The 16402-nt window shown below is 31.2% G+C and overlaps 1 protein-coding gene across 2 annotated transcripts in view; it reads right to left on the bottom strand.

Annotated features, from left to right (window-relative positions):
• LOC111629446 (probable phospholipid-transporting ATPase IIA) overlaps window positions 1–16402 on the bottom strand; it is a 139931-nt gene that overhangs the window by 90815 nt on the left and 32714 nt on the right. Inside the window, exons 2-4 of one of the 2 annotated variants that reach the window (XM_023373349.1) lie at window positions 9622–9765; window positions 1353–1503; window positions 1165–1278 (exon numbers count right to left, since the gene is read on the bottom strand). In XM_023373349.1, coding sequence (XP_023229117.1) covers window positions 1165–1278; window positions 1353–1503; window positions 9622–9765 — 409 coding nt within the window. Of the gene's footprint in view, window positions 1–1164; window positions 1279–1352; window positions 1504–9621; window positions 9802–16402 lie in introns of both variants that reach the window. The other variant, XM_023373348.1, reaches the window with a different exon arrangement.

Below are 16402 nucleotides of genomic sequence, written 5' to 3'. Positions count from 1 at the left end.
GGCTACTCAAATATTTTACGTTTTTGATACTAAATTAACTTCTGAAGTATAATTTTTTATTGTTTTTATATTTTTCAATATATTTATTTTGTTCGTACAAAATAAAAAAATAATTTTTAACAAGACAATAGTCTTCATTAGGCTTAACATCGACAAAAATTTAACGCAAAGCGACACGCAATAGAGAAAAATTTCAACACGGGATAAATTAATATATTTTTCCGTACATAATTGGTTATCCGAAAAATAAGTTATCCGAACAACGCCAGTCCCCAATTGATTCGGATAAACGACGCTCTACTGTAATGCTGTATTAATGTTATCAAATTATATGTTAAATTAACAACAATTTTCTATTTTTTTAATATTTATTTTAAAGGTTTGACAACAAATATAAATCCAAAAATATTTAGAGAATAGAACTATTTAATTTTGATGTTTTCAGCATTCTATGAATAAAAGTTACACTAAAAACATGGATGAAATTACTACAAGAACACTCAAAAAACCAACAATCCAGCAAGTAAAAATTAATTTATTAGAAGAATGAATGTTTCTAACCATATATAACATTCCTTGTTGGGTTTACAGAATTACACATAGAACAAAATTTAAATATAATAGAACTCTAAATCTGTGCTAGTGATCACATGCATAGAACATTGTATTTTAGTTTGATTTTTCTTTACCAAAGCAAAAACAAAGGAGTAAACAGTATACAGTGATACCCCAAACTTACGCAATAGGTGGGACTGAGTGATAACCACGTAAGTCGGGGTATAATTTCGCAATTTGTGTAAAACCCAAGTCGGATGTATGTAAGCTAATAAATGTTTTCGTTAATCTTATCTTGTCTTTTGATTCGTTCATGGTTACAAGAAATCATCACATAGAGTCTCTCAAGTCTCCATAGATATAACAAACACAGAAATAAATAACACAAAATAAATTGTGGCTATGTGTCGATTCCGCGTGACATGTCTGAACTTGTAAGCCGAACAATAGTGTGGGGGGATTGAGTAATCAAGAGTTGCTTAGTGCTCAAACAAAAGACGAATCGACGCGATTTGAAAATCGCGTAACTCCGGGTTCGCGTAAGTCGAGGTATTACTGTACTTAAAAATAACATTTTTACAAAAAATAAATTATAAAGAACATATTTACCAATGGTCCCCAATATGTATATAAATATCCGATTCTGATTTCAGGAATAAACTGAGATATCGCCATTAAAAGAAAATATAAATTGAGGAAAAATTTGAATTGATGAAACAAGACCTAGAAACATAAATTTTCAGTAATTTAAGGAAAAAAATAATTAATTAATTAATTAATTTTAAAAGTCTACTTACTAGTGGAATGAATGTAATAACATTATATTTTTGGTTCTTTATTATATTTGGCGGAAAACTTTCATTTGACATTCTCCCAATAAATACTGTTCTCGCCCTATATTCGGTGGTGCCACACCTACACCACCAACTGGACACCGAGTTACAACACCTTAAACATAATTAATTTTTTTAAGTAATAGTTTTTATATAATAATACACAAATAAATCAAAATTAAAAAAAATACTTGGCATGGTATGATTTTAAGATAATCTTTAAAACTATAATCTTACATTTTAATACTTCATAGATATAAAATTTTAAATCTAGTTTCATAAGAAGTTTCTCCAGGAGAATTCTTCAGTGCATCAATGGGTCAACAGGAATATACTTTGCACTGATTATTAGTTGTAATAATAATTTTCCACCATTACATACCATTTTTAATCCAAATACATAATCAGGTAATAATTTTTACAGTAATAAAAATAGTCTTAAGAAGGTCAAACTTTTCACGAACCCTGCATTTTTCTACATTTCTTTTACAGTGGTACCTCAGGATACGAATGCCCCAGCATACAAAATTTTCAGGATACGACATGAAATTCGAACATATTTTTGCTCCACGATACAAACAAAAATTCACCATACGACATTACATTAGTTCACAGCGCCATTTTTTATTCACTTCTGTTCGTTGGTCTCAGTCCACGTGTTTGCTTCGTCGTGGAAGGATCTCGCTTGATAAAGGAAATCTTGAGGTATTATAAGTGACTGATTTTATTGAAAAGAAATATCCCGAAAAAGTTCACACTGGCCATATTGCTGCTTGGAGTAATGACATTTGCCTAAGTCATTTTAGAAACATTTTAAACAGTAGGCAAAGCCAAACCTCTTTGGATAGATATTTTACCAAGTGACCTCTATCCAGTGNACTGATTTTATTGAAAAGAAATATCCCGAAAAAGTTCACACTGGCCATATTGCTGCTTGGAGTAATGACATTTGCCTAAGTCATTTTAGAAACATTTTAAACAGTAGGCAAAGCCAAACCTCTTTGGATAGATATTTTACCAAGTGACCTCTATCCAGTGAAAGTGCTGGTAGATGTGAAGGAAAGAAAGCAAAAAGCAGTGAATATAAATTAAAAATAAAACAACACTAATTTTTTTTATCTTTTCTAAGTTATTTTTAAGTTATTGTTACATTTTTTTTATGTGTTAAGTTTTAGTATCATTTCCCTTCTCTCTCTCTTCCTCCACCAAATTAAAACCTCCACCGTCGTCTATCCTCAAAGGTAAAGTGCAAATAAAATTACATTTTTTTTTATCAATTATTATTCTATTATGATTATTTATACATTTACAACTACAAAATGCATTNTATCATTTCCCTTCTCTCTCTCTTCCTCCACCAAATTAAAACCTCCACCGTCGTCTATCCTCAAAGGTAAAGTGCAAATAAAATTACATTTTTTTTTATCAATTATTATTCTATTATGATTATTTATACATTTACAACTACAAAATGCATTTTTCAGTGTTTTCCTTACTATAGTTTTTTTTAATGTATTACTTAGCTTAAATTTGAGTGTGTTTTTCGTGTTGGAACAAATTATTTGGTTTTACATGTAATCGTATGGGGAAAAATGATTCACCTTACAACATTTTCATGATATGATCTCAGTGTCGGAACGGATTAATTTCGTATCCTGAGGTACCACTGTATATAAATGTGTAAGCAGAGTTTAAAACCTGCTACTCGTAAGAACCCTTCCCCGTTAACTCCACATCTGTGCTCATCAGGAATTCGGAGAAATGAAGGGAAAGGAATGGCTTGTTCTGGGGGATAGAGGAGAGAAAGGTTTTCATCTTCACTCTGGACATTCATGGAACAGACATAAAATTCATCTGCTATCATGGAAACCTTTCTTTTTAGTTTTATTTTTGTATTCATAATCTTTGGTGATATTACAAAATGGACATTGATATCACAGATATTTGCACATTAACAAAGTCAATTTCTTCATTAACTACTCATGTTTTTAAAAAAATAGTCTTATTTGACATTTTAAAGATTTCTTATAGTTTGATTTCGAATTTTTTTTTAATTTGTGTCTTGCCTTTCAATTTTTCATAAACAATTTGAAATGACATATAAAATGTTATTATATACACATCATTACACATTGTGCTTTCATCTGTAGATAATAGATAAAAGAAATAAAACCATAAAAATTTAATAACTTTATCAGCTTAATTACGTAAGACTTTTTAATCACTAAATTTTAACATTAATCTCATAAGTAATCTAAAATATTTCATAAGAAATAAATTTAACATCTTGTTAGTAAGAAAATTATTTACCTTGAATGATCAGAATATAACTTTACAACACTGGTAATACAAACAAATACTTTTAGTGCAGAAATTAAAACATGTAGGATTTATCTGCAATCAATATGCTATTTCTCAAGAAAATCACTCAAGCCTGTTTGGGCCTTTATTGAAACACATAACAAACTTGTTCCCATCCTGAAAAAATTCCTGTCCTTGTGGCTTTAGTTTATGTCGTGTTGGCTACAATCATTCATCAGATAAAGTCATCCCCTTACCTATAATGTTATAAGAAATTGAGACATGCCATCAATCAATATACTTTACTGTCAGATATAGATGAACATGGGATTCACCTTGTAAAGATCTTATGGTACTATAAGTCATCATAAACACATTTTTTACAGTTTCATATACCAGACCAAAATAAATCATAATTATCTCAAAGTGATGTAGCTGTTGTCCTGGATCAGTTCGTCAATTCTTACAGCATTGACTTACATTGTCTAGCAGACACCCATTGTGGCTTTTGTCACACCCACTTGCAAATCTGACATTGTTCTGTGATATCTGACAGAATACCGTCCCCATACATTTTGATACACTGATAAAGGATTTCAGCAGATGAAACCTTTTGGCCATCAAAAATTGATGAACTTCTTTGCAAGACTATTTTTCTATTGTTATCATTTGGAAATGCTACATCACAACTGTCTTGCACTCTTGCATCATTCAATGTTGCTAATCTGAGTCTTCACTACATACATTAAAGTTACACTCAACAATACTTTTGTTTTTAAACTGTGGATCTTGTAAAGTTATTTTTTGATCATTCCACATATTTTCATTACAAAAATTATAACTGACTGAAAAACTATAGTCAAGTCTTTTTTAATTCAAACTTGAAGGAAATTCCAATAAAGTTCAAATTATCAGTTTTCGAAAACCAAACTAGTTTTCTGCAAGTTTCTAGGGTTTGTTGATATTTCCTTTTGCTTAGTAATTTCATATTTCCCCTTTAATTTCTTTTCCATTCCTGTAATTGCTTTAACTTTAAAAACTAAATATAAACTCATGTACATTCTATGCTTACACATACAGTTCTACCAAATGGGCAGAGTTGAAGCTCAAAAGTTTGATGGTTGGTATCAGCTGTCAGATGAAGTCCAAAATTGCAGATCAGCTCACATCTAGCTCAGTTCCAGTCCATATTCAAAGTTTTTGTAATTCTAGATAGCCTCAGTTTTTGTTCATTTTAAATTATTGGGGCTGTACTATGCTGTACATGTTTTGCTAGAAGTACTTGTGTTATTTATATCATTTTAAAATATTACCTTATGTTACTTTTAATAATTCTCTTAACCTAAACCTTGTTTATAGTTCAATTGCTTAATGCTCAAATAATTTTATTTGAATGCTCTCATTTTAATAACATTAACAGATAAATGAAAACATATCTGACATACTGTTAGTACAGATGCAATTTAATTTTAATAATGGGCTTTGTTGCAACACACCCCAGCTCAGCTCCATTCCAAATTCATAGCTCAATCCTTAGTTTGCTCATCAAGATTATTTCTAAATAGCTGAGCTGAGATTTGCCAAACTCTACTTAGATATTATTTTAAAAAAAATAGCCTAACAACGCACTATCTAAACACTAATATCACTAAAATTGTGAAACACACAATTTCTACCATACCAAAAGAGTTTATAGAACACATGCATTTTGAAAAATTCCCAAAATACATGTATTCTACACAGTCAGTTGACCATACAGCATATAGTATATGCTATAGTATACTATATGCTACTCTTGTTTTTTGAGTTTCATTCTCAAAATATGAAATATACAAGCTTCAAATTATCCAATTTCATACTAAAAGTATTTGAATTGACTATATTTTTTAATACAGAGGATCCTTCAAAATAAAATAAAATAACTTACTGGAATATAAATGTCTTAAAATAATCAAACACCTTGGTATTTTGAGCAACTTTTTTGTTCCATTGATAAAGTCAAACCATATGGGTTGTTATTAATTTTGTTAAGGAAACATTGAGCGCTATCACTATTCCTCCAAATGATGAAAACATCCTCAACATATCTTGCATATACAAGTATGTCGTTTATAAAGACAAGCAGTACATTACTTTCTAATCGTCGTAATACTAGTTCACGTAATAATGGGGATAACAGGTCCCCACTGGAACTCCTCTTTCTTGTAAATACGTGTTCCCTTCAAATACAAAAAATGAAGTATAACAATCACATACACTAAACCAAATTTACGGTGTGGTACGATAAACGACGAAAAATAACGAAAAACAAACGTTTTCGAACCCCTTCTGGGCTCTTCATCAGGTTCCTACAGTTTTAGCTCGTAAATTCGAATAACGAAAGTCGTTAAAATAAGTACGATCTTCAGTTCGAATCGTTCTTTCAAAATTATACGACGCGCATGCGTGCCGAGTCTGCCTACTCGGATATAACAGGCGGCTAAATCGTGTTGTGAATCAACTCTTGCCAGGCCATCGACAAAAGCATCTCCTCTTTAAAATTTATGCACGTAGTATCGATAGAGGCTTTAAAGATGTGCATCGCCTCTAACCATTTGAGATGATCATTGGGAGGCGCGCCGAGGAGGAGATTGGCCCGAGTAAAGTCGGCAACTATTTCCGGGTCCGTTACGTATGTTGTGAGGGCCGTGTTGGTTCTCCCGTGACGAATATCTGCCTGATGTTCTTGCATTCTGATGCCTACGGACCTTTTAGTAGAGCCTATATATACTAAATCCCTATTGAATCTGTTGTCTCTCAAAGGGACACTATAGACTCCGGATCTTCTGCTGGGGTTAGGAGGGTCCTTCCCATTACTTAAGATGTTAAAAATGGTGGGACACCTCCTGTACGCAATACTTATTTGGCGCTTCCTGGCGATCTTAGCATATATAGATCTTAGATATGGGTTATATGTGACGGGGATCCGTTCTATGTCTTCCAGTTGGTTATCATTGTGTTGGTCCATAAGCCGAGCGCTGTCAGCATATATCCGGCTATAATTCTGTACCATCCTACGTATAACTTTGTTATACCCGTGTTCTGCGGCCACCCGCTGTATAGACGCTAGCTCCCTATCTCGAGCCTGGATGTTAGAAGAATGTGTGAAGGCTCTTCTGAGATCCCCGTCACATATAACCCATATCTAAGATCTATATATGCTAAGATCGCCAGGAAGCGCCAAATAAGTATTGCGTACAGGAGGTGTCCCACCATTTTTAACATCTTAAGTAATGGGAAGGACCCTCCTAACCCCCAGCAGAAGATCCGGAGTCTATAGTGTCCCTTTGAGAGACAACAGATTCAATAGGGATTTAGTATATATAGGCTCTACTAAAAGGTCCGTAGGCATCAGAATGCAAGAACATCAGGCAGATATTCGTCACGGGAGAACCAACACGGCCCTCACAACATACGTAACGGACCCGGAAATAGTTGCCGACTTTACTCGGGCCAATCTCCTCCTCGGCGCGCCTCCCAATGATCATCTCAAATGGTTAGAGGCGATGCACATCTTTAAAGCCTCTATCGATACTACGTGCATAAATTTTAAAGAGGAGATGCTTTTGTCGATGGCCTGGCAAGAGTTGATTCACAACACGATTTAGCCGCCCGTTATATCCGAGTAGGCAGACTCGGCACGCATGCGCGTCGTATAATTTTGAAAGAACGATTCGAACTGAAGATCGTACTTATTTTAACGACTTTCGTTATTCGAATTTACGAGCTAAAACTGTAGGAACCTGATGAAGAGCCCAGAAGGGGTTCGAAAACGTTTGTTTTTCGTTATTTTTCGTCGTTTATCGTACCACACCGTAAATTTGGTTCAGTGTATGTGATTATTATTGAGGTGTGGTGAGTAGTTTGTTTTTAAAGTATAACAAATTAGGTGTGCAAGCTATCAGGTCAGTCCATAAGTTCATGCGTATTTTTATCTACAAAAAAAGCAACAAAAAATTTTAATTAAATTTTATTTCAATCTATAATGTATTCACCATTATTTTGTACAATTTCTTGCCATCTTGATGGTAGCTTTTTAATTCCGTCTTTGTAAAATGATTTCGGTTTTGAATCAAAATATTCAGAAATAGCCTTTTTTACATTGTTCTCATCCTCAAAAGTTTTTCCTTTTAAAAAATTCTGCAAACTCCGAAAAAGATGATAATCACTGGGAGCAATATCTGGCAAATATGGTGGATGAGGTAAAATTTCCCAGTTGAAGCTTTTGAGTTGAGCAGTTGACGTTGTTGTCAGTTAGCTATTGACAGTTCATGTGGTATCCATTTTCCTAGCTTTGAAACTTTTCCGATTTGTTGTAGATGTCTATGAACAGTTCCATGGGATGAATTTAAACGTTCCGCAATTTCATCAACTGTTAAAGATGGTTCTGCTTCAACTAGTGCAGAGAGAGCATCATCATCAAAGTCAACGGGTCTTCCAGTACGAGCCTTATCCTCCACACTAAAATCATTATTTCTAAATCTTTCAAACCACTTCTGCGCAGTCCTTACACTAATTACAGTTTGATTATGAACAGTATTTAATTTTTTGGCTGCATTTGTAGCATTCTCATCACTTAAAAATAAAAAGTATAAAACATATCTCTTATATTCGTCTGTTACTTCCATTTTAAAGAAAATAAACAAGTGAAATGTTCCCAATTCTGAACAGTATTATATGAATGAGATCTAATTTAACACTTCAGTGTAAAAAGTATTGCATTAGACTGACAATTTTAACAGCAAAACACGATTTTTCTCAAGGTCATAAAATATGCATGAACTTATGGACTGACCTGATACATTTAAAACGAAGTATAACAAATTAGGTGTACAAGCAAAAGTGACATTAGCGTAAATTTTCTAGATCTATCTATCACTTGTAAATATGGTGAAATTTGGACAGATATTTATCAAAAACCTAGCTATCTACCTATTATTATTCCGAAAAATTCCTTTGATCCTCGGAATTTTATCCTGCGCATGGAAATCTTTTTACCATGGCAATTAATTTTCTGAATATTTTATTGTAATTTTATTTTGTTTTTACGTTTTATTTTATTCTTATTTTGTTGTAATTAATTTCAAATTTTTAAACTGTTGTATTGCTTGCATTTTATTTTACGTTCGTTTTTGTTTTAACTGAAGAAGACTATTAAAAATAGTCGAAAACGTTTTTATATTTTTTATTAAATACTTCGTTGCTGGAAATACCAAGGTGTTTGATTATTTTAAGATCTTTCAAAATGAATACTATCATTCTAAATTACTGTAATAATGTTAATTATTATCCAAGAAGTATGTGACATATACCAATCAACAGAGTAACTGTATGTTTCATCTCCCATATTCATTCAAATGTCTTGCTGTCTACTACCTCTAGGAAGTGCCATAAGTAAAAATAGCATTTCCATGACAGAGAATGCATTATGTGTTAGTTTGCAAAATTGAAATCACTTATCATTGTGCAACATGAGTAATCTGCAGGATATATAGAATTGTGACTGCCAGGGAGAGAGTGAAGACGGATATGCCATAGCAAGCATAGGAAGAATTTGAGTATGAATTGGATATGTAACATGTAACATGAGGTGGACACATTAAGAAATTGTGATGGGCAAATTTGAAAGTTGAGCAATTTTCTGATGTTTTAATGTAGATTATGACATTATTGGATAATAATTAACATAATTACAGTAATTTAAAATGGTAACATTCTTTTCAGAAGATCCTGTATTAATTTAAATACAAATTTCAACAAGAGTGATGGATTAGAATTAATCAGATTTGGCTATATAATACAAAATATTTTGTAACAGTATATCTTTCAATATTTTATCAAATTTTTGTAAATTTTAAAATTAATAATTAGCATAAAATGAACTCTTACTTACATTGAAAATATATAGTGTACACAATTACAAAAACAGCAAAAAAACTTATACGTTCTACTATGTCTTTTCCCTGTTAGATAATGCGGTTCTAAAAGAGATTCGTCTTCTTCTGCTTCGAAACCTTCATCGCTACTCATACTAAGCCTAGAGTAAATGACTTCTGTTTCATTGTTTATCGAACTAAATTTTCAAAAATGCAGTTAAATATTAGAAAATAGCATTCTACAATTATTTTCATTATTATTAACTTCATAATTTCTTATTAGTAATTTATTTAATTATTTTAACAGCTTATAAAAAATATTCTATAACTAAACTATTATTCAATTAATAAAATAAAAAATTTAACAACATACTCAAATATTAAGTTGTGGAGTGAGTTTATGATGTCTATAATCCCATGTAAATTACTACATAATTCAATATTATAACTAGATAATATGTAAAACATTTAGTATTTTTATAAATTATCTAGTTTATAGGATTATACATTAATTTAGAATGTATATATAACATTTGAAGAAACGATATATAATACACATATTGAAAAGAATAATAATATTGCACTAAGGGCAGATCCCACAACTGCTCAATGGGCAACTACCTGGAGACCAAACAGGCAAAGGAAGTGTAGCAACGTGACAGACATTTCTGGAAAATGGCTGTTTGCAACCTTGCCACGAAAGGCAATATACAAATACATAAGATTTCTTTAAAATAAAATAAAATAAAAAAATGCCATTTGGTATTAAATATGTGAAACAAGTGTACAGAATAACCTACAGTAATGTAGTGCCATCTATGAATGGAATGTTTTATAAGAATCATAAATTCTCAGATTAATTAACTACTTGACAATATATTGACAAATGATTGCAAAAGGGTTAATTAATATACTGCTATGCCATCAATGTTCCTTACACCAGAACTAGGAATGACTGATTGACATTGAGAGATTGCTCACAGACCAGCATACCAGCAGAATTGGGGAAGTGTGTTGTCAACAGTAAAAGTGGAATTGAAACACTTACCAGTGGTCCTCTACACTCCAATACAATGACTGTCTCTGAAATTCATCACTAAGATAACATAACATTCTGCTAGTTGTAGTAATCTAAGCTTCTTTAACATGGCATAATTACAAACAAAGGCAATGATGCTGAGGTGCTAATGGCAGGTTACCATGCATGCAAATTTTCATCTGCTAGTTGCCTGCCAAAGTAAAAAATGGACAGGGTTCTGTAGCAAGGCTTTTACCAGTCTCTATATAGCATATAAAAGACACCATTGCAGCTGTTTGTGTTTATCTCACAATCAATGATCAACTCTTCCGGTGGTCTACCTGAGATATCCGGAGCCTACCTGCAATGTATGCATGCCCTCATGTATCTACTGTCCTAACACTTTCTCACAGTCAGGTCAGAAAACTCAGATGGAGAGAAACCTGGCAATTAGGGATTGTAAATTTACCGACTTTTTCATTTACCGGTAATTCGGTAAATGGAAATTANGTTTTAATAGTCTCGATATGTCTAGCTCAAACCGCAATTAAATTGCGGTTTAAACTAGAGATATTTGATCGTAATAAACTCCGAATATTGAATTTTTATAAACAGTTTGAAAGAAAAATAAGAGAAAAATTATTTTTATTAAATATAATTTGTAATTTTTTTAAAATAAATTCAGAGTTTTTGAAGTTTCGAACATTACTAGTAGACGGGACATTTTTTTTTCGTTTTATATGTTATATTTTAAAATGAAACAGGAAACTGGAATAATAATACTAGGGATTGTAAATTTACCGACTTTTTCATTTACCGGTAATTCGGTAAATGGAAATTAAAATACCGGTTTACCGGTAAATTACCAGTAAATTTTTTTCTTGAAAAATAAAATTAAGGTGATAAAAAATATAATTCATTATGATTTCCATTTCACATTTTTATTTCAAAGATATCAAATAGCATGCACTAGGGATTGTAAATTTACCGACTTTTTCATTTACCGGTAATTCGGTAAATGAAAATTAAAATACCGGTTTACCAATAAATTACCGGTAAATTTTTTTCTTGAAAAATAAAATTAAGGTGATAAAAAATATAATTCATTATGATTTCCATTTCACATTTTTATTTCAAAGATATCAAATATAAAAAATATAAAAATTAAAGTGTTATTCTAAACAAACTATAATAATAAATATAAAAATAAACAGAAATAAAATAATACAGAAAATCTATAAAAAGACAACAGAAATAATATATAGTACTTAATACCATTTTATTGATTACCATTTTTTAAAATTAACTTCTCAAGAAACTTAAATTATTTATAGTCTTATCTCCTAATTTTGATCTAATTTTTGTACAAAATAATCCAGATCCCGAGAATACCCTTTCTGATTCAACACTTGTTGGAAGAATGGTCATTAAATTAAAATTAAACAAAAACTATCTCACATAAAATTAATAATGAGATATATTGTTGCTTACACTTACCTGTTTTTTTCCAATGTCCCTTTAGCCTATTTAAATATCTATAAACACAATATTTTCTACATAGAAATTTCTAGTATGGATTTTTCATTTACCGAATTACCGGTAAATTTTTGAAATTTACCGGTAAGTTTACCGAATGTTTTTTTGTCAATTTATCGGTTAACCGGTAAATCGGTAAACCGGTATACAATCCCTACTGGCAATAATGACCATCCTGCTTCTCTCAGTCTAATGATGCAGTCCTTCTCAAACTATGTCAGCTATGGATATTGTGTTTGATTGAATCATACAGGCATGCAAGGCATTAAAAGACCACCAAACAACAAATAAAAATTCCAAACAGAGTAAGCCTCTGTAAGCATTTTTATAGGATACTGGGTAGCAATTTTAAGACACTATGGTGGCATTACTTGGCACATAATTGAACCACAACCATAATAATTTACTTACCTGCCTGAAACACAGCCATATATCAAGTTTTGCAGTAATCAGATAATTCTATTTGAGTGCATAACTTAGTTTTGTTAATAAATGTATTTAAACAGCATGACAGACAATGCAGTCATACGTTACACATGACTTGCAAGTTCAGTCTGTGTCAAGTCATTCCAATTTATCTAATACTAAATTATTCCAAATTTAATAATTATAAAAAAAAATTGGTTTCAGTAACCAAGTATTTATTTATTTAATAATTATTAACTTTATAAGTAGATAGTAATATAACCACTTGTTCCATATTCCAAATATCTGGAAGTTGCTTCCAATACTAAGCACCTAAATATGAATATTTTTTCATTTTTAACATTTTCAACTTTTGCATTAATGAACAAAATAATCTATAAAACAGAAATCTGTCAAAATGAAAAATTCTCATCTAGTTCCATTTTAGACAAATTTTAATAAATTAATATCGTAATAATACAGTATAAAGTAGTATACAAATTTTATTTATAGTTATATTTGGTTGTTGATATTATTTGTTTTATTTGCATTACTTTAAATTTAGAGATTTATTTTGTTAAATCTCAACACTTTCCATCTTGTCTATTAATTATAAAACATTGAATATATAATAAATAGGATTTTAAACTCAATGTTACAATTATAATCAAACGTTCTATCATGTCATTCTAATTGGGTCTCTAAATTTTATTTGCTTGACCGACTCTGATTAATAGTAGTGTCTTTCTCTTTCCATTACTTTAGCAAGTGATAAAAACAAAGCTATCACTTTAAAATACAGAACAGCAGAATGTCATCTGCTGATAATATTTAAGAGACGATAAATAAAATTAAACAAAAACAAAAAATTAAAACTGTACTCAAAAGGTGGACATGTGGACATTATTGATAAAAAGAGGATGGGAGGACAATATAATTCAACGAAGGTCAGTTAGCAACCCTAGTATAGTGTAAAAAGTTGACTAAGACCAATAAGCTCTGATCTGATGGTTGCAAGCAATCAGAGATCTTGTCATTCTGTTGTAAATTATTAGAGTGCCAAATGAGAAAATTTTTATAGTAGATTGTCCCCCTTAATCATACTAATTAAGACAATTTCTTTAGACTTTAACATTTTCATTTAAGAATTATAATTTTTGTGTTAAACTGTAGAAAAAATTTACTTCTGAATCTATGCTAATCCTAACTCTACTTAATGTATACTGATTCTGTTTAATTTTTTCTTCACTATTTTTAACAAATTAATGATACATTTTATACAGTTTTAAATTGTTTACAATTATAACAAATTAATATAAATAAAATATACAACAACATACACTAAACAGAATAGTAGAAATTTCTTTGAAAAAGTCACATTAAATCAGTGTTTCTCAATGGGGGCGATATTGCCCCCATGTGGGCGTTTTTCCATGTTCAGGGGGTAACAGTTTATATTTTGGGGGGCGAAAAACAATTTTCTGGGTGATATAGTAAAACATTATATTAAGAATAATTAGATATTTTATTCGTTATATCGTACAATAATTAAACAAACAACACTAGTCTATTCAATGCAGTACGAATTTGGCATTAGCCTTGTCCCTCGGCATCGGAATTTTGTAGTGAAGGAGCGATAATACGTAACGGTTTTATTGAAGGGGGCGATACTATGTTGAAGGGGGCAACGATTCGTTAGAGGTTGAGAAACACTGCATTAAATTATGTACTTTTATAAGATTTCTATATTTTACTGAAACAAGAAAGAAAAAACAAAAATAATTCCAAGTAGTCAGAATATAGCACTTATAAGCAAAAACGAAAATAAATTTTGCTCCCGACAGTGCACTTCTTGATATAAATTTGTTAGTTTTTATTTTTCCAGCTATTATAACATAACACAGAAAAGTATTGTAGTCATGCAAATTTGTGTGTGTTGTATCTATTTCATTTAATATCTCAGAATGATGTAAAGATTAAGAAACAAAATTTGGCATGATAACCTGTATATAAGAGACATATGTGCTATTAAATTTTGAAGTACAAATTTTGGAGTAAATTTTTTTGAACTCAATGGGATGGAAAGATAGAGGAAGGGTCTATCATCATATATCAGCTGGGATTGGACTTAAGAATTTTACTTGTCATTGATATTTACAATATTTTTAAAAGCTCTTTCCTATCCTCAAAATTAAACCATTTTTGTCTTTTTATAATAATTAATAATATAAAATTCATTTTTTAATAAAATCTTGTAATAGGTGGTGCCACACACAATTTTAACTTTCAGCTAGTGTTGTAGCATTTTTTAAACGGAAATTTTTATCATAATTCAACAAAATTACTTCTTTTAAGCTTTTGCTATTACTTAAATTTTATATCACAGTGTAATTGAAAATTATTGCACTTCCTAATGATACCCTTAACCTCCTGTTTGAGTACCCAAAAAGTCAGGAAAGGGCTCTTGACAACTATTTGGTTTTATTTTCTTTTCTCCACATATAACACTGCTAATCTAAACAACCCTTTATACAAACGTGCAAGTACTTATTGCAATAGTCATAGAAATTAAAGAAAGGGCGGTACAAACTTATGTCTATAGAAAGCCTACAGAGGTATCGACGTATATACCATTTGAATCTTGTGACCCATTTTCTTATAAGATAGCGGCATTTAGAGCATTGGTAGAAAGAGCCTATACGCATTCTTCCACCACACAAGCCCTCCAATGAAAAGTAAATAAAATAAATAAGTGAATAAATACAATACAAAAATACATTAACACAACTGCTAATATAGATAAGGCACCATTATGCCTGCTTCTTTAACTGTTTGTCCCTTTTTTATAATATATCTCAGCGGTTTGGAGCGGTTTTTATCAGGAATGATTAGCAATAAACTTCAGAGTTGAGTAAAGTCTCAGCAATAAACTAACTAAACGTTATCTGACGCTTTAATCTTAAATTTGACATTTATTTACAAAATGTACGTTTAATTAAAGATAAGTAAGCTTTGAATCTATTTTATTAACTAAATTTTAACTCCTTTTTAAAATCAAAATTCGACTGGAGATTTCGGTTATCTAGTTTTAGTATAATAAATGCGTGTCATTGACATTGACACTGTCCCATCTTCATTATTTCGCCATATTGGATTATAGAACGAATACACGACGCCGCGACGTAAGCGACTGGGCATGCCATCTCTACGTAGAACAGTAGATCCCCCTATAAAACTGTTTCCTATAGTTACGATTCCTATAAGACGGCGAAAAAATTGTGGCGGTATCCGTACACAACGGTAAAATAACTCCTATAATTACGTAAAACGTCATCGGGCAGCCGAACTACTTTCCCGCCGTCTAGCGCCACGCTACGCACAGTTTAGGCGGTTAAATTGAGTTTAGTTTCGTCTGTACATATAATTATATATAAATTAGGTACTGTATATATAATTATATATTAACTTAATTTATTGTAACTTTATTATAATTATGTATATATGCTCTCCGCCGTCTAGCGCTACGCTACGGAGAGTTTAGGCGAACTATCGTCTGTACAGTATGTAAATTAGCTACCGTAAGTCTAATACAGTACTGTAATTTTATACATTTCGTGTGAAAGAAACATTCCTTATTCAACGGCGATTAAAATCTATATATATAAAAATGAATGTATGGTTGTCTGTCTGTGTGTGTGTGTGTCATTCATGCATTACCACACCGTTTATCCGGTTGGCGTGAAACTTTGGGAAGTTGTTTAATATACTCCAGCGAAGGTTTGTGGCATAGTACGATTGCCATGAAGCTTTGAAAAGTTTTTTAATTTTTGAATACACTC

Source organism: Centruroides sculpturatus, unplaced genomic scaffold, assembly GCF_000671375.1.
Source record: "Centruroides sculpturatus isolate CEXI.00-Female unplaced genomic scaffold, Cexi_2.0 scaffold85, whole genome shotgun sequence".
Classification (NCBI taxonomy): domain Eukaryota; kingdom Metazoa; phylum Arthropoda; class Arachnida; order Scorpiones; family Buthidae; genus Centruroides; species Centruroides sculpturatus.
This window is presented reverse-complemented; position numbering and strand designations above follow the sequence as displayed.